Source organism: Balaenoptera acutorostrata, chromosome 12 (assembly GCF_949987535.1).
Source record: "Balaenoptera acutorostrata chromosome 12, mBalAcu1.1, whole genome shotgun sequence".
NCBI classification, from domain to species: domain Eukaryota; kingdom Metazoa; phylum Chordata; class Mammalia; order Artiodactyla; family Balaenopteridae; genus Balaenoptera; species Balaenoptera acutorostrata.
Window position 1 is genome coordinate 13,657,568 of NC_080075.1, and position 23,920 is coordinate 13,681,487.

General features: G+C 41.8%; 1 protein-coding gene and 1 pseudogene across 1 annotated transcript in view; one reads left to right on the forward strand and one right to left on the reverse strand.

The window, feature by feature from the left end:
* Positions 1-1,605: 1,605 nt before the first annotated feature.
* LOC103012199 (eukaryotic translation initiation factor 4B-like) lies at positions 1,606-2,958 on the reverse strand (annotated as a pseudogene).
* A 16,467-nt stretch (positions 2,959-19,425) lies between these two features.
* EIF2AK3 (eukaryotic translation initiation factor 2 alpha kinase 3) overlaps positions 19,426-23,920 on the forward strand; it is a 67,776-nt gene continuing 63,281 nt past the window's right edge. The window contains exon 1 of the mRNA XM_007175315.2: positions 19,426-19,978. Coding sequence (XP_007175377.2) covers positions 19,653-19,978 — 326 coding nt within the window. The 5' untranslated portion in view covers positions 19,426-19,652. The remainder of the gene's footprint in view (positions 19,979-23,920) is intronic.

Genomic DNA, 23,920 nt, shown 5'->3' on the forward strand with positions numbered 1-23,920 from the left:
GCAGTTTTGAAAGGTACAGTACCTGCTCTAAGGAAATCACAGTCTAAGGGGCAGGCAACTAATTAGACAGGTGATTAAAATACCTTATAAGTGCTGTGCTAGAAGTGAGCATGGGTATTATGGAAACTAACAGTGTTTTAAGGGTACCAAACCTACCATGGGGAGATGAGGGAGTAGTCAAGGAAGGCTTCCTGTAGGAGGCACCATGAGGACGGTGTTTTATTTTTAACTTAAAAAATATAGAGGTAACATAGGTTCACTGTAGAAAATTAGAGTGAATTAAGAAAGGACACTGAAGATAAACATAAACACCTTTTTAAAAATGTTCTAACTTGGGCAAAGTTGAAGGGAGTTATGAGACTAAACTTGTGATCACACATCCTGTCCTGGGATGCCATGCTTGGTGACAGGTGCCTGAAAATGCTGACAGAGTGCTGTGCACTCAGTGCTCTGCAAAGAGGCAAGTTCCCTGGGGAGACGAGAGGGGAAAGATCTGGATCCCAGGCTGTGGTCTTTTGAGGAGTTCCCCTCCATCCTCTGACAACAAAAGGTACCAACCGGTGAAAATCCTGAGGGGTCCTTTGGCCTGAAGTGTGCCTTGGGCCTTATTTTATTTTATTTTTATTTTTTAACCAAGAAATGGAAAATTTTATTCAAGCCAACCTGAGGATTATAATCTGGGAGACAGTCTTTCAGAAAGCTACCAAGGACTGTTCCTGGGCACCTACTTCAAAAGATACAAAAGGAAACACATTTTAAATTCTCCTTCCTGGTTGCACAACTCTGTCAATATATTCAATCATTGAATGCTACACTTCAAATAGGTGAATTGTATGTTATGTGAATTACATCTCAATAAAGCTGCTAAAAGAAGGAACCAGTCTTCCTCCTATCCTCCCACCCTTGTGCCTTGGCCAACCTGTTTGTTTTTCCTGAAGCAACCTTGGGACCTGTTTTCTTCTTCCAGAGAGATACAGATATAGATAGGTATAGAAATATATATTTATTTATATTGAAATACATTTATATATATAGAATGAATATATCTATCTATATATATATATCTAGATAGATAGATAGATAGATAATCATCCTCTTTTTAATACAAAATCCTAGGGCAGAGTCCTAAAAGAATTAGGGGCCATAGCCTAGGGGAGAGATTGGGTCCGACTACCAGGACAGAGAATAACAGCCACTGTGGTCACAGAAAGGAGGCGCAGGCAGGCAGCAGAGCTGTAAATTGGGTTATCAGACAGTGAGTGGAGTTGGGGCCGTGTTGAAAGGTGGGAAATACAGCAAAACAGAGACTACAAGGAAGCCTAGGGCTTATCTGTGACACACAGGATCCCTGGTCTTTTGCTGCCATAAAAGGGGACCAATATATCCTAGTTTGCCCAGAACTTTCCCTGTTTTAAAACAGAAGATCCCAAGTCCCGGAAAATCCCTCAATCACAGAACTGTTCAATCATCCTGGTGGGTTGATCCTCCCCCGCTCCCCGCCAGGAGATGGTGAGTTTTATTTTATCTTGCCTGAATAGAGGTTTGATTTGCTCTCGAATGTTCCAGGGCAGAGAGAGGCTAGGAGAAAGCAGAGGATGTAGAGGTCTATTCGTTGTAATCATCGCCCTCATTTTCATCTTCACTATCAAAGGAGAGAGTAGCATGACTGCTTGCAGAACTGAACCTGAAGGCTGGATTTTCTTCAGCTTTCTTTGGCTCAGGCGCAGATCAGGAGTCTGATCCTTTTTACCATCCTTCCCACCTGACTCCTCTGGTCGTCTTTGTTTCCTCCCTGTACTGGATTAGGGCTGGAGTTGCCACGCTGACCTTCTGGGACATTCACCCATCTATTTTCTTTTCACCTTTCCTGCTGGTCCTTCCTCAGATGGCTGAGCCAGAACTACTGTGGTTACTCTATGTCTGAGCTCTGAGATCAGCTTCCCCCAAGCATTCTCCTTTGGTGGAGGGGCTGGCATTACCTTTGGAGGCTGCTCAGGTTTTGGAGGCTTGGAAGTTGGAGTGGGACAATCTTCCTCCTTATTGAATGTTTCCTTTTCTAAAGACTTCTTTCTCTTTTCTTCGTGCATTTCTGCCAGATGCGGCTGAGGTCCGTCTGTGATGACTTACTTCCTCTCCTCAACCCTTCCCTTTCCTGAGTTTCTTCACTTGGGCAGCTTTTGTGTCTCTCCCGAGGTTGAAGTTCTAGTTTTGGGGGACGTGTCTAGCGATTGTGACAGTTAGGCTTTGCCCCTCTACAGATAGAGGCTGCTCACGTGGTCTGCAAGGTGCTAGCAGAGGAATCATCTTCCTTGGGAGTACCCTGAAGCTTTACATTCACGTTGGGTCTGTGGGTGGGAGGACCTCTATCATCATGCCTATGTTCATCTCGGGAGCTCCACGACCGGTCATCTTGTCTGTCATGTCTGTCTTCATAGTGGTCCCCTCTTTCTCTGTAGGTATCATCCTTATGGTGCCCATGACCAAATGGTCTTCCTGCCACCACCTGTCCTGTAATCACAGCCTCTGTCATAGTCTCTACTGCCTCAGTCATCATAGCAATCCCAGCCCCCATATCAATCCATATCCCGGTGTGCACCATCCGACTGCTCATCCTGACACGCATCATGATATCAGTGTGAATCACAATGATCTCAACTTTTGTGTCCAAAGCTATCATCACTTCTTCTGGGTGGGTAGTCATCAAAGCTGTCTGCAGCAGGATGGGCCCTACGGTGTATATCTGTTTTGTCAGAATACCGATTTCTGTCTTGGCCAGAAGAACGATCATTCCTGTATTCATCCTGTACTTGATCAGCAAGACCCATTCGAAATCCCCTGTTCCCTAGAAACACTTCACAGGTGCTCAGCACTCTGATCAAGGAATCCAAACTCAGGTCCTCAAACTCAGTAGAACCAAAACCTTTCAACCTCCTTGCTGGGTTCACGGGGTAAATGCATCGGGCTTGGGGTGAGAATGATGAATCAATGTAGGTTCGCTGACTGTAGCAAATGTACCACTCTGGGGGGGACGGTGCGGATTTTGATAGAGGGAGTGGCTGTGGGTATGTGGGGAGAGGAGATATTTGGGAATTCTGTTCTGCTCAATTTTGCTGTAAACCTAGAACTGCTCTTAAAAAGTACTAAAGTCTGGTTTTTAAAAATGTTAAGTCATTTTAAAAATCAGCTTTTCCAGATATAATTACATCAGCTTTCTTTTTGCTACTGTTTGCATGTACAAGTTTTGCATGTACACCTTACAGGTAAGGTGTGTCTCTTACCGTTTATCTAGTCTGATAAGCTTTGTGTTATAACAGGAGTACTTATCCCATACATGTTTAATGTAAGTACTGATATACTGGCATTTATATCTACCACTTACTGTTTTTTTTCTCTACCTGTCCCACCTGTTTCTTGTCCTCTTTTTCCTATTTTCCTGCCCACTTTGGATAAATCACATATTTTTATTATTCCATTTCCTCCCTCTGTTAGTTATACAACCTTTATTATTCTTTAAGTGATAACCCTAAAATTGTAACATGCATCCTTGACCTAATACAGTATAACATAAATTAGTACTTTACTTTCCCAGACAATGCAAAAATCTTTGACTGCATTAACTGCATTTGCCTACTTCCACATTTTGTGCTATTGTTAAGTATTTTATTTTATTTATTTATTTTTAATTAATTTATTTATTTTTTTAATTTTTGGCTGTGTTGTGTCTTCGTTGCTGTGCATGGGGCTTTCTCTAGTAGCAGCAAGCAGGGGCTACTCTTTGTTGTGGTGCACGGGCCTCTCATTGCAGTGGCTTCTCTTGTTGCAGACCACAGGCTGTAGGTGCAGAGGCTTCAGTAATTGTGGCACGAAGTCTCAGTAGCTGTGGCTCACGGGCTCTAGAGCACAGGCTCAGTAGTTGTGGCTCACGGGCTTAGTTGCTTTGTGGCATGTGGGATCCTCCGGGACCAAAGCTCATGTCCCCTGCATTGGCAGGCAGATTCTTAACCACTGGGCGACCAGGGAAGCCCATGTATATTAATATTATGTACATTTAACTCCTATGTAATACTTAAAGCTCCAAAAGACATTAGCATTATTCTACAGAACATAATTTTCATTTATATTTATCCCCAAATTTACCCTTTTCAATAAGCATTAGTTCTTGTGCCCTTCATTTTCAGATTTCCATCTTGGATCATTTTCTCTCTATCTGGAAAGCTCCCTTCAGTATTTATTTTACTCTAAGTCTGCTGACAGCCAGGTCCTTTTATTGTTTTTAATGTTTTTGTATTGCTTTCATTTTTTAAAAGACTTTTTCACTGAGTACAGTATTATAAGTTGTCAGTTCATTTCTTACACCACTTTAACATTGTCATGTCTTTGTCTAAGTAATCTGTCAATCTTACTATTGTTCCTTTGAAGGCAATGTGTATTTTTTCCTATGGTTCTTTTTAAGATGATGTCTTTAACTTTTGGTTTTCAGCAGTTTCACTATGATGGGCCTATGTGTGGTTTTCTTTTGTGTTTAAACTGCTTGGGGTTCATAAAAAATCCTCGAATCTGTAGCTTGATTTTTTTTTTTTACCAATTTTTTTGAAATTCTCAGTATTTCTTCAAATATTGCTACTATCATTTCTCTCCTGGAAAACTCCAGTTATACCTGTGCAGACTTTTTCATAATGTTCTGTGAATTTCTTAGGTTTTCCTTTTATTTTCCATTCTTTTCTCTGTTTGTTACTCAAGTTGTATATTTTTCCCCCTGAGAAAACTTCGAGTTCACTAATTCTCTCTTCTACTGTTACATCCGTGTACTAAATTCTTAATTTCAATTAATTAATTTTTCTTTTTATTAAATAATATTTTTATTGAGATACAATTCACATACCATAAAATTCACACTTTTAAAGTATACAAATCAATGGTTTTTAGTATAGTTGCAGAGTTCTACAGTGACCTCCATTATCTAATTTCAGAATATTTTCATCACCCTAAAAAGAAACTGTATACATTATCAGTCATTCTCCATTCTCTTCTGTCTCTAGCCCCTGGCAGCCACTAAACTACTTTCTGTCTTTATGGATTTTCCTATCTGGAATATTTCACATAAATGGAATAATATAATATGTGACCTTTTATGACTGGCTTCTTTCAGTTAACTTAATATTTCCAAGGTTCAACTGTGTTGCAACATGTATCAGTATTTCATTCCTTTTTTATGGCTGAATAATATTACATTTTGTGATCACATAGCACAGTTTTGTTTATCTATTTATCAGTGATGAGCATTTGGGTTCTTTCCGCTTTTTGTCTATTATGAATAAAGCTACTATGAACATCTGTATACAAGTTTTTGCATGAACATATGTTTTCAAGTCTCTTGGGTACGGACCTAGGAGTTGAATTGCTTGGTTATAAGGTAACTCTATCATTAACATTTTGAGGAAGTGCCAGACTGTTTTTCAAAGTGGCTATATCATTTTACACCCCCAGGAATGTATGCAGGCTTAAATTTTTCCATGCGGGTGTTTCACTGGACAACATCTGTTATTGTCTGTTTTGTTTTGTTTGCCATCCTAGGTATGAAGTGGTTTCTCATTGTGGTTTCAACTTGCCTTTGACCAATGACTAATAATGTTGAGCATTTTTTCAGGTATTTATTGACCATTTTTATGTCAATTAATTTATCTTTATGTTCTAAAATTTTCACTTTGTTTTTATATAGATTCCAGTTCTTTGATGAAATTCTCCATGTTGTCATCTATTTTTAGGACATTAACTATAATTATTTTATAGCCTGTGTCTGATAACTCCAATCTCAATCTCCAATGAATCTGATCTATTTCTCTTTTTTATTCTAACTTTCTGCCACTTGGTTCTGTTTATTGACATGACTTGTAGATTTTTGCTCAAATACTAGACAATATGTATGAATAATTGTAGAAGTTCTACATAACACTTTCCTTCTGCAGAGATCATTTAATTATCTTCTGGCAGAGTTGGGGCAGATCACGCTAATCCAATTAGGGAATGTGGTACTTTAAGGCTGGGTTTTATGTTTTTTGAGGCTATTTTATTTCCACTTTGTCTTTACTCCTATCTGCAGTCTATTTGAAAGCTGAAAGACCGGGGGGATTTTTCAGAGCTCCGACTCCTTGCTGGGCCTTGACTTCCCATTTTTGACTCCTCAGCACAAGAAGACTATTTCACTTTTTAGCCTTTTCTCTGCCTCTTTCTGCTTGGGCTTTTGATCTCTAACCTGCATAGCTTAGGAATCAGCAAAGGCCTTGATGGGAAAAGTGAGGTAGAATATCAGCTCACTTTTCAACAATTCCCTTTTCTCTCCAATCTGAGCCCTTCCAGTCCTGGCATTCTTCCTAGGCCTGACCACCACGTTTTGTTTTGGTAGCCCTGTGAGACTCCTAGAAGTTCGCTAAGCTGCAACTTCTGCTTGGACTCTTGTTGTTTATAATTCAGCAAATGTCTCAAGGGGAGAAATGATGGAGAGTATTATCTTGATCTCACTGCGTTTTCTTTCTTTCCCATTCTTAGCCTCTCAAGTCCTGGAAGGCTTGGCTACTTTCTGATACCTTCAAAGGATTTTTTTTTTTTAATTTAACTTTACAGTCATCCTCGGTAGAATATTTGGTCTAAAACTAACTCTTATGTCAGAGCTGGCAGCAGATGCTCAAATACTGACAGCTAAGACAGTTTTCAGTCAGGCCCACTTATAAAAACTACATGTCGTGTGAGGATCTGAGTCTCACATCACTTTTCTGTATTTGAACCACGTGGAGCACTTGCTCTCAAAGGGCAATACCTCTTTTGTGGTTTTATTTGGCAGGAATAAATCTTTCTATATAAATATGTAGCTTATTTTCTCCCTGTTGCCTGTGACAATGAAGATAGTATTACTAGGTCCTAATTTGTATTTTTTTTTACAGTAGGTCCTTGTTGGTTATCTATTTTAAAACTAGAACTGACAGTTAGTTGCCAATACTAGGTGCTAATTTGATAGACACAAATACAAGCTTGACCTTAAATGCTGAAGAGGTTTAGCTAGATGATCCTATGATTACATTTAATTTTAAAAATCATGCAAATAAAAACACAAAGTTAAATATATATACTTAATACATATATTTAATACATATAGTAAATACATATATTAAATATATATAAAATATATATATATGTATAATTCCATACTTACTAACCTTTAAGAATATACTGATGGCCCTCGTGTGAGAAATAATTTCATCTATGGTTAGTGATACAAAGCGATCCTTTGTGCTTGTGTTTACTTGTTGCTACCTAGTTATTTAGATTTTTTTTAATTGTAAACTTGTGTAAATATTCTCTGTAGAAAAAAGAGGCATAACATTATGTAAAAATGGAACTGAAATGAACAAAGAGAGTCCCTGGTGCATGTGACCACTGAGAGCTCCTGGTACAAGTGACCGCAGAAGACGCTGTGAGGCTTAGAGAGAAGCAGACTGCCCCAGAGCACACAGCGAGTCACTGGGTGTTCCAAAACTAGTGCTAATTAGTGCCTCTATTTCATCCTAAATTAGAAGCATTGTATACAACTGGAGGAATAAAATCTCTCCTTCCCCTTCGCCCAGAGAGAAAAGGAAAGCAATGAAGACCTTGAGTAAGAATTGTCCTGTGCCAGGGTTTCTGTGCATTTAAGGGAGTATGACACTTGGAGGTACAGAGGCCCGGCTCCTGGCTGCTCTCTTATTCCTGGCAGGCCCCCAGACGTTTGATGATGAAGAAGAGGTAAGGTTGAAGAAAAGGCACTGATACTTCTCAGCATAATGTAAAGTCCGCATATCCTTATGAAATGGGATTCTTTGCAATTTATAAAGCAGTCGGGAAAATCTTCTTTCTACTTAAGAATTTAGTAGAAAATCTCTGAGACTAAATTTATTTTTGGAGGAAAGGTGTGCATAACTGGACATGTCCACATGCATGTACAAATATATATTTGCCTGTGTGGGTATATATACAGGGACTTGTTTCTGCATTTCTGCATACATGCCTGCAAATCCCACTTTTAGGGAGATTTCCAAAAGGACCAGAAGGAATCATCCACATCTGTCCAGAACTGGACCAGACCGTGTAAATTCAAGAGTAATAATTATGGGCTTCCCTGGTGACGCAGTGGTTGAGAGTCTGCCTGCCAATGCAGGGGGCACGAGTTCGAGCCCTGGTCTGGGAAGATCCCACATGCCGCGGAGCAACTAGACCCGTGAGCCACAACTACCGAGCCTGCGCGTCTGGAGCCTGTGCTCTGCAACAAGAGAGGCCGCGATATTGAGAGGTCCGTGCACCGCGATGAAGAGTGGCCCCCCGCTCGCCGCAACTAGAGAAAGCCCTCGCACAGAAACAAAGACCCAACACAGCCAAAAATAAATAAATAAATAAATAAATAAATAAATAAATAAATAAATAAATTTAAAAAAAAAGAGTAATAATTATCAGTTACTGTCCTGGTGAAGCCTCAAAGCATTGCTCTGGACTCAGTCTCTCTGATAAGGGAACAAATACTCATGATGGGCGTGGGAGACTGAATGAATGGTCACAGGTCTTCTCTCCCATGTGGTAATTATACGCAACCATACTCTAGACATGGCCTCTTCCCCCACTCCTCTTTCACTTTGGACTTGGCTATGCATCATACCTTGGCTACAGGGATATAAGCAGACATATAAAAGCAGAGGTTTGAACTATGCATGTGTGGTGGGACTTGCCCTCTTACATAATAAGAGGAACATGCCCCAAGTAATCCATTCTTCCAAGGAGGATGAGAAACTAGCAGAGTAGAACTGGATCCATCAGTTTCGAGCTAACCCCCAGCTGCCATGCAGATGCATAAGGAAGAATAACTGACTATTTAGGGTGCTTAGTTATGCAGATTATGGTGACAGTAGCTGACCAACACCATGAGAAAGACAGAATCCAGTACTAAACCAATTCCTGTGTGTAGGAAGGGAAAAAGAAGCAAAAGTAGGCATACCCAAGACATGATGGGTTTAACGTTTGGGGTTCTTTCCTCTTTATTAAAAAAAATTTTAACATAAATTTCTTAAATATCCAGAAATCCATAGGATAATCCATACCTCAAACAAGTGGTCTGAATTTATTTATATCACTCATCCAACACCTAGTACACTTGGGAACCTTCTGATTTATATGACTTTAAGTATGTCCAAAACTATGTGAATTCATAGTATTCCTGAAAAAAATTACAAATTTTTACTACTAACTCAAGTCTAAAAATAGTTGGTTTAATTTTTTTTTTTTTTTTTTTTTTTTTTTTTTTTTTTGGCTGTGCTGCACGGCTTGTGGGAGCTTAGTCCCCTGACCAGGGACTGGACCCCGGCCCTCTGCAGTGAAAACATGGAGTCCTAACCACTGGACCACTAGGGAATTCCTGGTTTAAATTATTTTTAATTTTAATTTTTTATTTTTTATTGAAGTGTAATTGACTTACAACAGTATGTTGGTTCCAGGTGCACAACGGTGATTTGATATTTCTATACATTACAAAATGATCACCACTCTTTTCTTTTTTTTTTTTTTAATAAATTTGTTTATTTATTTATATTTAGTTTTGGCTGTGTTGGGTCTTTGTTTCTGTGCGAGGGCTTTCTCCAGTTGCGGCGAGCGGGGGCCACCCTTCATCGCGGTGCGCGGGCCTCTCACTGTCGCGGCCTCTCCCATTGCGGAGCACAGGCTCCAGACGCGCAGGCTCAGTAGTTGTGTCTCACGGGCCTAGTTGCTCCGCGGCAAGTGGGATCTTCCCAGACCAGGGCTCGAACCCGTGTACCCTGCACTGGCAGGCAGATTCTTAACCACTGCACCACCAGGGAAGCCCCACTCTTTTCTCTTTAATTACCCCAACCTTTTGGTAAAGTTTGATCAGCACATGCAATCTTATGTGGTGGCTGTAGAGAATAAAGTCTGAGCTGGAGGCCGGAGGTGGAGAGCAGCCTCCTATTCAGGAGCTGTGTCCAGGAGCTCCAGGCAGTGACTACGGTGAAGTGGCCGTAAACCACAGTCAAGCTGCAAGCAGCTGAGATGGACTCGCAATGGCCAGGAAGAATTTTCTAGAACACCACAAAGGAGAAATTATAGGCCCTTGAATTGGGGGTTAGTGGGAGTAGAGGTGGATGGTCAGGTAACACTTCAATGGGAAGGATCTTTGGTATAAACTAGGCACATGTAAACAAATTGTAGGTATTCAGAAAAATCATGAATTTCACAGCATCCACACTATAACAAACATATTAACTCCAAACTACCATATTCCTCAAACTTTAGTGTGTGTAAGAATGTTGTAGGGAGTTTGTTTAAAATGGAGGTGCTTGGGTAGGGGGAGGGATAAATTAGGAATTTGGGAATAACATATATATATATACTACTATATATAAAACAGGTAAACAGTAAGGACTGAGAACTTCCCTGGTGGCACAGTGGTTAGGAATCCACCTGCCAATGCAGGGGACACGGGTTCGAGCCCTGGTTGGGGAAGATCCCACGTGCTGCAGAGCAACTAAGCCCGTGTTCCACAACTATTGAGCCCGTGAGCCTAGAGCCCGTGCTCTGCAACAAGAGAAGCCACCGCAATGAGAAGCTTGCACACTGCAACAAAGAGTAGCCCCCGCTCCCTGCAACTAGAGAAAGCCCGCGCACAGCAACGAAGACCCAACACAGCCAAAAATTAATTAATTAATTAATTTAAAAAAAACAAACAAGGACCTACTGTATAGCACAGGGAGCTATCTATACTAGATATTTTATAATAACCTATATGGGAAAAGAATCTGAAAAAGAATATATATATATAAAAATATATCTGCATCACTTTGCTGTACACCTGAAACTAACACAACATTGTAAATCAATTATATTTCACTAGAAATTTTTTAAATAAAAAAAAAATAAAATGGAGATGCTTGGGCCCCCTTTCCTGAACTTCTAATTAAGTCCATCCAGGACCACACTTAGAGAAACATTGATACACTGCTTGCTCACTACAGCTGAACAACCCCTAGTCTCTAGGGGTTGGGATCCTCTTTGGGGATCCCAGTCCCTTTTTTACATAGGCCTTAAGTGTAATCATCTTTTTAAAGGTTGAAACCGTCACCAGAAACCCAGGCTTGTTATGTGCTCTGCACTTCCCAACCAGAACCTCATGAATTCCTTTTTCCATCCTTGTCATCTAACCTGCACCAAGCAACTTCTAGGGCTTAAGAAAGGTGCACCCCCAAACTGCTTATTTACACGTCATATGTCAAATCAAAGAAAGCCACATTGAGTTTTGGCTTGTCACTTAACTGGCTAAGAATCATTGGAATGTCAGTTGTCAAATCAAATCTCAGTTTTCACATCCTCTTGCCTTTTTCAGGAAAAAATGGAAGAGAAAAGGTCTATACCATTTTTTTGTTTGTTGGTCTTTAAGGTCAGATTTATTAAGGTACGATTTCACTTAGTACAATGCTTTTGAAATGCATCCATGTCATTCATGGAACTTGTTCCTTTGCATTGCTGAGTAGTATTCCATCATATGGACGTACTGCAGTTTGTTTATCCATTAGCTAGTTGATAGACATTTTCTGTGTTTCTGGTTTGGGCAATTATGAGTAAAGCTGCTACACACATTTGCATACAGGTCTTTGTGTGGACGTGTTTCCATTTCCCTTGGATAAAAACTTGGGAGTGGGATTGTTGAGTCATATGGTAAGTACATGTCTAATTATACAAAAAACTGCCAAACTGTTTCCAAAATTGTTTTACCATTTTGCATTCAGACCAGCAATGTATGAGATTTCCAATTGTTCCACATCCTCACCAGCACTTGATATTGTCTTTTTAAAAAAATAGCTGTTCTTGGGACTTCCCTCATGGTCTAATGGCTAAGACTCCACACACTCCCAATGCAGGGGGCCCAGGTTCGATCCCCGGTCAGGGAACTAGATCCCACATGCCACAACTAAGTTCCTGCATGCCGCAACTGAAGATCTGGCATGCTGCAACTAAGACCCGGTGGAGCCAAATAAATAAATAAATATTTTTAAAAATAGCTGTTCTAATAGATATGGAGTGGTGTCTCATTGTGTGTATGGCTTTGAAGCAATTGTTCATGCTTGATTCAGGTACAGATATAATTGATCACTCCCATAGCAGTTGTGATAGATTCTATTTTTGTTCTCCAAAATCATGAGTCCTGTTGTGTAATTTGCAGTTTCTCTGCAGGGCCTGTTTTCCTGCCTCACTGATGTTGGACTCAGTCATATGCTTTGCCTTAGCCTAAGAAATGTGGGTGGAAGTAATAGTACTCCTGTTCTTTTTTTTTTTTTTTTTTTTTTTTACTTTTTATTTTATATTGGAGTATAGCCAATTAACAATGTTGTGATAGTTTCAGGTGCACAGCAAAGGGACTCAGCCATACATATACATGTATCCATTCTCTCCTAAACTCCCCTCCCATCCAGGCTGCCACATAACATTGAACAGAGTTCCCTGTGCTCTACAGTAGGTCCTTGTTGATTATCCATTTTAAATATAGCAGTGTGTACATGTCGATCCCAAACTCCTAACTATCCCTTCCCCACATACTTCCTCCTGGCAACCAGAAGTTTGTTCTCTAAGTCTGTGAGTCTGTTTCTGTTTTGTAAATAAGTTCATTTGTATCATTTATTTTTAGATTCCACATACAAGGGATATCATACAATATTTCTCTTTCTCTGTCTGATTTACTTCACTCAGTATGACAATCTCTAGGTCCATCCATGTTGCTGCAAATGGCATTATTTCATTCTTTTTAATGGCTGAGTAATATTTCATTGTATATATATACCACATCTTCTTTATCCATTCCTCTGTTGATAGACATTTAGGTTGCTTCCATGTCTTGGCTATTGTAAACAGTGCTGCAGTGAACATTGGGGTGCATGTATCCTTTCGGACCATGTTTTTCTCCAGATATAGGCCCAGGAGTAGGATCGCAGGGTCATATGATAGCTCTATTTTTAGTATTTTAAGGAAGTTCCATACTGTTCTCCATAGTGGCTGTACCAATTTACATTCCCACCAACAGTGTAGGAGGGTTCCCTTCTCTCCACACCCTCTCCAGCATTTATTGTTTGTGGATTTTTTGATGATACCCATTTTGACTGGTGTGAGGTGGTATTTCATTGTAGTTTTGATTAGCATTTCTCTAATAATTAGCAATGTTGAACGTATTTTCATGTGCCTCCTGGCCACCTGTATGTCTTCTTTGGAGAAATTTATATTTAGGTCTTCTGCCCATTTTTTGATTGGGTTGCTTGTTTTGATGATATTAAGCCTCATGAGCTGTTTGTAAATTTTGGAGAATAATCCCTTGTCAGTCACATCATTTGCAAATATTTTCTCCCAATCTGTGGGTTGTCTTTTCACTTTGTTTATGGTTTCCTTTGCTGTGCAAAAGCTTTTGAGTTTAATTAGGTCCCATTTGTTTATTTTTGTTTTTATTTCCATTATTCTGGGAGACATTGAAAAAGATATTGCTGAGATTTATGTCAGAGAGTGTTCTGCGTATGTTTTCCTCTAGGAGTTTTTTAGTGTCTGGTCTCACATTTAGGTCTTTAATCCATTTTGAGCTTATTTTTGTGTATGGTGTTAAAGAATGATCTGATTTCGTTTTTTTTTTCATTTTTTTCTTTGGTCCAGTTTGCCCAACACCATTTGTTGAAGAGACTGTCTTTCCACCATTGTGTAGTCTTGCCTCCTTTGTCGTAGATTAACTGACCACAAGTGCGTGGGTTTATCTCTGGGCTTTCTATACTGTTCCATTGATCTATATTTCTATTTTTGTGCCAGTACCATACTGTTTTGATGATTATAGCTTTGTAGTATAGTCTGAAGTCAGGGATCCTGATTCCTCCAGCTCTGTTTTTCTTTCTCAAGATTGTTTTGGCTATTCAGGGTCTTTTGTGTCTCCATACAAATTTTAAGATTTTTTTGTTCTAGTTCTGTGAAAAATGACATTGGTAATTTGATAAGGATTGCACTGAACCTGTAGATTGCCTTGGGTACTATAGTCATTTTGATGATATTGATTCTTCCAATCCACGAACATGGCATATCTTTCCATCTGTTTGTATCTTCTTCAATTTTTTTCACGAGCATCTTATAGTTTTTGGAGTACATGTCTTTTGTCTCCTTAAGTAGGTTTATTCCTAGGTATTTTATTCTTTTTGATGCGATGCTAAATGGGATTGTTTCTTGAATTTCCCCTTCTGATCTTTTGTTGTTAGTGTATAGAAATGTGACAGATTTCTGTGTATTAATTTTGTAAACTGCAACTTTACCAGATTCACTGATGAGCTCTAGTAGTTTTCTGGTAGCGTCTTTAGGATCTTCTATGTATAGTATCATGTCATCTGCAAACAGTGACAGTTTAACTTCTTCTTTTCCAATTTGGATTCCTTTTATTTCTTTTTCAGTACTCTGGTTCTGACTCTAGCCTGTAAGTTTCCACCCATCTTTTTTTGTGTTTCTGCCATTGCCATAAGAATAAAGTGTTTTGGTTACATCATTCAATCCTCAGGCACAGGGTGTGAAAGCATAAATTTTTTTAAGCCACTTCATTGTTGGGATGGCTCCTTCTTCTTATTATTATTATGGCAATAGCCCACGGACACAGCATATTTCACTGTATGGCAAACTCAGCTGGGTGCCTACCTATATAAATTCTTTCGTTTATAAATGCTTTGAACAGATATTTCACAAAAGAAGATATATAAATGTCCAATAAGTACATTAAAAGATGTTCAAAATCATTAGTTATCAGGGAAATGCAAACCAAAACCACAATGAGATGCCATTGCATATCCACTAGAACAGCAGATATTAAAAGACTGACAATATCAAATGTTGGTGAGGATTTGGAACAACTTGAGCTCTCACACATGGCTGGTGGAGTGTAAAATGGTACGACCACTTTGGAAAACTATTTGGCAAATTGTCATATAGTTAAAAATACATCAATCACATGAGCCAGTAAGTTTACTTCTAGGTATTTACTCAAGGGTTATAAAAACCTATGTTTCCACAAAAGAGTTGTACATGAAAGTTCATAGCAGCTTTATTTATTTATTTTTAATAATATTTATTTATTTAGTTATCTGGCTGTGCTGGGTCTTAGTGGCGGCACATGGGATCTTCTAGTGGCGGCATGCAGGTTCTTAGTTGCGCCATGTGGGATCTAGTTCCCTGTCCAGGGATTGAACACGGGCCGCCTGCATTGGGAGCACAGAGCCTTAACCACTGGACCACCAGGGAAGTCCCAGTAGCTTTATTTGTAATAGCCAAAAATTGGAAATATCCCAATGTACGCCACTAGGTGAATGGATAAACAAATGTGGCATAGATACAATAGAACACGCCTCGGCAGTAAAAATGAACAAAGTATGGCTACATGCATGAATTTAAAAGTATAATGAGAGAGGGCTTCCCTGGTGGCGCAGTGGTTGAGAGTCTGCCTGCTAATGCAGGGGACACGGGTTCGAGCCCTGGTCCGGGAGGATCCCACATGCCGCGGAGCAACTAGGCCCGTGAGCCACAACTACTGAGCCTGCGCGTCTGGAGCCTGTGCTCCGCAACAAGAGAGGCCGCGATAGTGAGAGGCCCGCGCACCGCGATGAAGAGTGGCCCCCGCTCGCCACAACTAGAGAAAGCCCTCGCGCAGAAACGAAGACCCAACACAGCCAAAAATAAATAAATAAAGTAGTTATTAATTTAAAAAAAAAAAAAAAAGTATAATGAGTGAAAGAAGCCAGACACAAAAGAGTCTATACTGTATGATTACATTTATTAAAAATTCTAGAAAATCTATTGTGACTGAAAACAGATCAGTGATTACCTGGGGGCTAGGGAGTGAAAGGAGAGACTAACTGCAGAGGGATGTGAGGATGCCCTTGGCGGTGATGAAATATTCTGTTATCTTGACTGTGGTGTATGCATTTGTCGAAACTTATCCAAGCATGCGCTTTCAATAGGAAGAGTTCATCGTACATGTACTATACTTCGGTAAAGCAGATTACAAATTCCCTCCTCATCGTCACTAGCAGAACCCCAGTTTTGTTCAGAGTGGCAGTATGCTATCCTAGCAGACTATGTGACATGGTCTGGACCTTTGAATTGTAAGTGGAAGTCCTCTACTTGGGGTTTCCAGGAAAGTTCTTGGAAAGAGGGCAAATTCAGGTGGTAAATGTCTTCTGTTGTTCCCCTTTTCCCACCCATAGTAAAGAAATGATGCTGGGCATGCCATCCTGAAATCATGAGATGACAAGCGCGAGGGACAAAAGTCATACATGAAGAATGGAAAAACAAAAGGAGCGTAAGACTAAATAAACCAATTGTGGAACGGCCGTGTCACTAAGAAAAATAAATCCCTTCCTTGTTTCAGCCATTATGTGGCCGGTTTTTTTTTTTATTAATTACAACCAGATACAATCTCAACAGATACAGACATTCTCTGTTCACGGACTGAGCTTATGATACTAAATCTCTAACCTGTTTTCCTGACCTTCTGGACCAAGCTGTTTTAGAATCTTAATTGTTCTGGGCAGCCCTGGCTCAGGTACCGAAACACCAGCTTCTTTTCCTGGCTCAGACTCGTTGATCAGCATCATGCCTGGTCCCAACTTTTCAGACACTTCCCTGAGGTGCTCAGACTCAGTTTCCAGAGCTCCCATGAAGTCACTGTGACTCTGCACGCTGTCCTAAAACTGACAGATTCTCTTTTGCCTCCCAGTTATTTTCTTCCCACTCAGATGACCATGACTCAGGACTTTTCTTCTTTTTCCAAAATGGAAATATTTGCATGTTTTTTTTTTTTCTGAGTATGAAGCTTGACTCTCCTGACATTTTCCACCACTGCTCTTCTGCCTGTGCTTTTTTCATCATAGCACTTGTCTTGGTTTTAATAATATATTATTAAAGTAGTGTCTGTCTCCCTAACTAGATAGATATTAAGCTTCAGAAGGGCAAGGACCATGCCTGTTTTGTTCACATCTTTATTCCCATTACATGCAGGTGTCTACATGGTACTCCCTGAATGGTAAATGAATACATGAATGAACAAAACTTCCACATCATTTACAGGTGGCAAGCAGATCCCTAATTCATTAGCTCAGATTACTGCTCATGCCATGATCATTTTTTGAAAAAGTTACGAAACTGTGAGGATTAGGTCCACTAAAATATATATATCAATACTACCTAATTTCAAATGAGCCATTACAAGTAGTCAACAATCATTTTTTCACCTCAGGTTAATTTTCTGACACCTTCCTCTTATAACCTCTTACTTAGGAGATCTTATCTCCTGTTTTGAGTAGACAGTGATCAACTAGTTTGAGCTCTCTCATCTATTTTCTCTTCATTTCAAAGTAATTTATTCTCTAGGGGTACTCTCTAATCTCCACTTTCAACACGGAAGGCATAGCAGTCTCTGTTTTCTCCAGATACTCTGGGATCTTGCTTCCTTAATCGCCCCCTTCTATCTACAGCAACTACAATCTCTTCCATTTATCCCTTTCCCTTCTGTCCTCAGATATTCATTCATTCAACAAATATTTATTAAACACTTACTAAACACTTTGTATTGTTTTTAGGCTCTTTGAATATATCAGTGAGTAAATGTTCATGGAATTTATATAGGAGTGGAGGGAGACAGACAGTAAACAAGTATGTAGAGTTTTTAAGATTTAAGGAGACAAATAAAGCAGGGGAGGAGTTTAGGAAGGGTGGTCCTGAGAGGCTTCACTTGGAAGGTAACAGAGCCTTGAAGGAAGTGAGGGAACAAGTCTCACAAGTATCTGGGTGTTACGGGCTGAATTGTGTCCCCCCTCAAATTCATATGTTCAAGTCCTTACCCCCAGTACCTCCGAATGTAAACTTATTTGGAGAGAAGCCTTTCAAAGAGGAGATTAAGTTAAAATGGGGGTGGTAATGAGGGTTATGATTTGGCCTACGTGGAAGCAGGAAAACCAGTGAAAAGTGTTTTATACAGGGAAGACTGATGTGCTGGGTTAACTATAGCTGATAAAATGAAGATGGAGAATTGTCTTTTGAATTTAGCAATGGTGGCCACAGCTAGAGCAGTTTGGTGGAGTTGTGTGCCCAAAAGCCCGACTGTAGTGTGTTTGACAACGAGAGAAGAGGAATTAAAGACAAAGAGTCCAGAGTTTCACTGTACTGAGCAACAATGAAATGTGGGAGGTGGAAGGCGAAGTGGGGGGTTTTGCTTGTTTTGCTTTTGGACACAAGAAATTAAGAGCATGTTTGTATGCCGGTATCTTAAAAAAAATCTTCAGAATTTTGATGGGGTCATAGCCTCCCAGCTATAGCTGCCCAACCAGTCTTCTAATCTTTGATGCTCTTCTTTTGAAAATACTGCTGAGGAATCCACAGCAGTTGGTTGTTCCTAAACCACAACTCTTATCACTTCACTCAAAAATCTTCACGGTGTCCTTAACTTCATGAAAAGTTCTAAAGCCTTAGCCGAACATTCAAATCTTCTCCAATTTGGCCTTTTGCGGTTTTAACTCTTTCTTTGCTCTAGAGTAAGGTACAAAGCATGGCAGACCAGGATCAGAAGGCTTGGATGAAAGTCACGGTTCTGTAAATAACTACCTACGTGACTTTAGACAAATGACGTAAGTGCACAGGGCCAGGGCTCCTTCTCCTTTACAATGAGGAAGGGGCGTGTCGGGTAGACTGGATCACGTAGGTCACCAGCATCTCTAACCAGCCGTAATTCTCAACACCGTCGCGGACACACGCAGGATCGTCTCCTCAACTCACGTTACCCCTTCCACTTTCAGGAACTACATGTTTTGTGCGGTCACTTATTTTTCCTGCTCTTCTTTTGCCTATCCAAAAGAACCAGTATTTACAGCGGTAACCCCTTCAAGGTCGGCCGCCTCCCCGCCACCAGGGACTAGCCTCCCACTCCTCCTTTCACTTGAGACCTTCCTCTCCACATTCAGAATCCGCCACGTAGTAAGTGCCGCTTCCAACCAATCAAGAAGAAGTTATCTCAGACTTTTGAGGGGCATCCTCTTCCACCAATGATCTTCAAGTGTTCTCTAGCGCCTCGCTTTGAGGGGCAAGGCCAACCAGCACAATGGCCAATCTGCTCTGGGGAACGGTATTCTGGGAACTGCGGAGCTCATCAATCAGGTAAGAAGGTTGCCGGGAGGAGCGTTTCTCATTGGTAACCGCGTCCGGAAGAGGGCCGGGCCTCGGGCTAAGGGAGTACAATTTGATTGGCAGGCGTGCTGTTGACAACCAGGGAAAGCCCACCTTCTCCAACAGGACTAGCCTGGGAGCCCAGAGTGGCAGAGGCCGTAGCCAATCAAAGAGCAGATGCGCGGAAAGTTTGCTCAATGGGCGATGTCCGAGGGAGGCTGTCACTCAGGTGGCGGTGGCTGAGGCCGGGCTGAGACGTGGCCTGAGGAACGCGGCTGGACGTCCTGACCATCGGGGCGGCGGCTGGGGTCCCTAGCGCGTCCTCGCCCTGGTCCGGGGCTCCGAGCGGCGGGAGAGGCGGGCGCCGGCGGCTGCACCTCCATGCCCGCGCGCGGGGCGGGCCGCTGATGGAGCGCGCCGCCCGCCCGGGGTCGCTGGCACGGGCGCTGCTGCTGCTGCTGCTGCTGCTGCTGCCGCCGCTGCAGCTGGGGCTCGTGACGGGGACGGTGGCCGCGCGGCGCGCTTCCGACCTGCCCGCATCGACAGTGGAGGCGGCGTTCGGCCTGGGGGCCGCGGCCGCTCCAACCTCGGCCGTGCGGGTGCCGGCGGTGGGCGCCGTGACTGCGGCGGAGGTGACGGTGGAGGACGCCGAGGCGCTCCCGGCGGCCGCGGGCGAGCAGGAGCCGCGGGAGCCGGAACCGGACGACGAGGCCGATCTTCGGCCGTGCCGCAGGTGAGGGGCGCGGGCAGAGCGTCCGGACCGCTGACCCCGGGAGTCTACTTGTTTATGCGCGTGCGCCGCGGAGTATCTGGTGGCCGCGGTCCCCCCTCGGCCACGGCCTCTCGCTGGCGGAGGACTGCTGCTGACCTGGGGGAGAGCAAGGGGCCGCCTTCCCATCCCCTGGACCGGAGACTGGCCTCGCTCCGCTCCCCGGCGCCCGATTCTAGCTCCGAGGCGCAAGCAGCATCCTCGAAGGTACCTGGAGGATGCTCGGAGAATGGAGGTCGAGGTGGGAAAGAAACGTCACTTTCCCTCTTGCATTGCTTTCGAGCTTTACTAGTACCCCAAGGAACTTACAGCCCCCATGTGTTTTTTTTCGTGAATTACCTTATGTCTGTGCTGGTGTGACAGCTGTTTGGGGAAAGGACTTCACAAAGAGATTTCAACGTTTCCCTTTAACATACCCCTGTAGTGCCCACGGAGCAGGGTTGAGGTCAGTATTTCTGTAATTGAGTTCTGCGGAACACCTGCATCAGAACCACCTGGGGATGCTGGTTAACTGTACAGTTTTCTAAGTCCGACTCCAGATTTACTGAATTAGACTTTCTCAGGGTAAGAACCTGGAATCTGCAAATTTAACACGCACTCCAGACAATTCTTGAACACACTAAAGTTTAGGAGCTATGGGTGTGTTCTTGAATTTTGGTAGTTCTCTGATATTTATAGGGTTTACTATATAAACATTTAATATAGGGCTGTCTTGGTTGAGTTGTTTCATCTCCTTAAAAACGTTACTTCAAGATACATGTTTTAAAGCACTTTTCAAAGTCTGGACACAAATGTAAGGCATTTTAATGGTAAAATATTTTGCAGACGGCTAATCTTAGCACACCCAGGGAGAAAGTGATTTAATAAATGGAATGATAACAGGAGCATTCGGTAAATTAATCCAGAATCTGGATTAGAAAGTATTGTAAATTTGCAGTGTGGTAATTACTAGATTGTGACAAATTAGGTTTAAATTTTCAGTTAAATATCAGAACCTTGATATTTTGCCTGGAGACTACCATAACTAGGATAAGTACTAAAATTCTAGAAGCACCCCTTGAATGTTTATACGTAGATGTTTTTAAAGTGGCAGGCATCTGGCAAAATTTTCATAGGTTTTGCTAATGAGTTAGCTATCCAGAAAGAGTGTTTTTGTGTATCTTAAAGAAACTTCTGAAGCACTTGCTCAAAGTAAGTTACATGAAGTAGAGAAACATGTTTCATTTTTCTTAAAATACACATCCACTGCAGCAGGTATTTATTGGCACTTAAGAGGCCCCCAGGATGCCCTGGGGTTACAGAGGTTAGGCAGATAGCCCCTGCCCTCCAAGAGGTAGTGCAGTTCGGCAGTGAGGATTAAATAAGGGGACCCATAATGACTTTACAGGGCAGAAGCCATGCAAATTAAGTGCCATCAGTGTCCCAGGGTTTTTGTAGTGTTCAGTGGGTGGGGTACCCAGGTGAGGTAGAAGAGAAGATGAGAAAATGTTGTGGCAGAATGAGTTGTTTCCTGAAAAGTGGGTAGAACTGTGATGGGCAGAGGCTGGACTTGAGGAGACAGCAAGAGGCACAAAACCTGGGAAGTATGTTTAGGGAACATTATTTTGTTTGTATGCATCTGTGTGTGTGTATGTGTATGTCTGTGACCTGTGCGTACGAGAGAGATACAGACATACATACATGTGTGCTGGGCAGGGAGGGATAGAAGATTAAGGCTAGAGAAATAGTTTGGGGCATGTTGTATATATACACCATATGCTAGTAACATTGTCATCACTTGGAAACATGTTAGAAATCCAGAATCAGGTAACGCCCAGATCCACTGAAAGAGTATCTGCGTTTTAACAAGGTCAGCATCAATTCACATACACACTACAGTTTGAGAAGTCTTGGTGTAGAGTATCTCGAATGCCAGACCTGATTGAAGTTTGTGCTTAAGGAATATTTCTCCAGCAATCCCATGTCCTGAAAACTTGAGGAAAGGATACCAAAAGGAGCGTGTTATAGCGGTGCCGATGAGAGGTGTACTGTCCAGTGGATATAGAACAGAAGGGGTAGATTTGAGAGATCGGAAGCAGAACCTTGGTTCCTGGCAAATGAATTGATTCCTCCTCCCTGGGTACCGGTGTCTGAAGATGGAGACAGGGTGGCTAGAAGGTGAGAGCACAGGTGGGAAAGTGGAAAGATTTAGGGGAGCAGGGAGGAAAAGGTAAGGGGTTTGGTGTTGGACATGATGACTTGGAGGTGCTGGCAGGACATCCAGAGGGAGAGATTAGGTAGGAAACAAGCGACTGCAGTTGGAGAGACATCAGGGTAAATGGTTGCAACTGTGTGAAGAGGAGACTCGTGATAAAAATCTCAGGAAATGCCGTATGTTTTAGAGACGATGAGCCAGCAAAGGAGACAAAGATACAGCTGGCTAGGCTGGAGGCGTAGGGTGAGGACTGAGAAGATGAGGGATTTGGGATGAGCACAATTATAGAAGGAGTTAGTCATCCTTTTGGGGAATTCCCTGGTGGTCCAGTGGTTAGGACTCTGCACTTCCACTGCCCAGGGAACTAAGATCCTCCAAGCCACGCTCTGCAGCCAAAAAAAAAAAAAAAAGATTCATCCTTTTTGGCTCCACTTCCTTAGTCCCTCACTGTTAAACAACCTGATGGGACCTCTGCCTCTGATCTTCTTTATACATTCAGAAGGTGGGAGCCTATACAGACAGGTTGAAAAAGAAAGGAATAGAAGAGGAGGCGAAGGTAGTTGGCAAGCAAGAGGACCACTTCTTTCTCAGAAAGAAGAAGAGTGAAAATAGAGGAATTTTGCCTGCCAGAGAGTAAGTGATCTTTGGCAAACAGAATTGGCTGGGAAGAGATAGGCCAGGGTTTAAGGGTCTGCCTGGTAACTTAAGATAGTGTGGAAAGTTGGAGAAATCTTGAGTAAGTAAGTTGGTTGAATCAACAAGAGATGAGTATGCGTTTGTAAAACTTTTGTTTTTAAGTGCTCTTCAGAAAAAAGTCAAAAGAAAAAGAGAATATCAGTTCTATAATAATAGACCAATATCCTGTTTATATAAAGAAGGAAGATTAGGGGAACAAATTTGGATTAACCAAGCCTTTATTGCAAACAGCTGTGAAAAACCATGGTCCTTGCAAAACTTTTTAAAAGAGGGAGATGCGGAATGAAGGTCTTTGTTTTTGCATGTTGTGTTTTTTTTTTAAACTTTGGATTTATGTATGTATGTATGTATGTATGTATGTATATGTATGTATGTTTGGCTGTGTTGGGTCTTCGTTTCTGTGCGAGGGCTTTCTCCAGTTGTGGCAAGCGGGGGCCACTCTTCATCGCGGTGTGCGGGCGTCTCATTATCGCGGCCTCTCTTGTTGCGGAGCACAGGCTCCAGACGCGCAGGCTCAGTAATTGTGGCTCACGGGCCTAGTTGCTCCGCGGCATGTGGGATCTTCCCAGACCAGGGCTCGAACCCGTGTCCCCTGCATTGGCAGGCAGATTCTCAACCACTGCACCACCAGGGAAGCCCTATTGTTGTTTTTTGATGCCAAGAAGCAGAATGAGACTCGCTAGTTCATTTTTTTTTTCTCTTGATGGAATTTTCATCGGTTTCGGTCTAAATGCTTACTCTGCATCTCAAACATGTGAATGAGTGAATAAACTACTTTTTTCCCCTTTAAAAAGTAGCTAAAATAAACTTGTTTTCCTGGTAGCAGTCTTGTCAGTGCTTGTCCTGTTAAATATTACATTTAGTTGAAATTTAAATGAGATGGTCAGTGCAGAAAGTTGGGAAGAAAGTCAAAATCTCACGTCACTGTTCGGTTTTATGCACGCACCTTGGCATAAGTTATGAGTTACCAGTTTTCCAACTTCAGCACAAATAACAAGCTGCGAAGTGTCACTTGG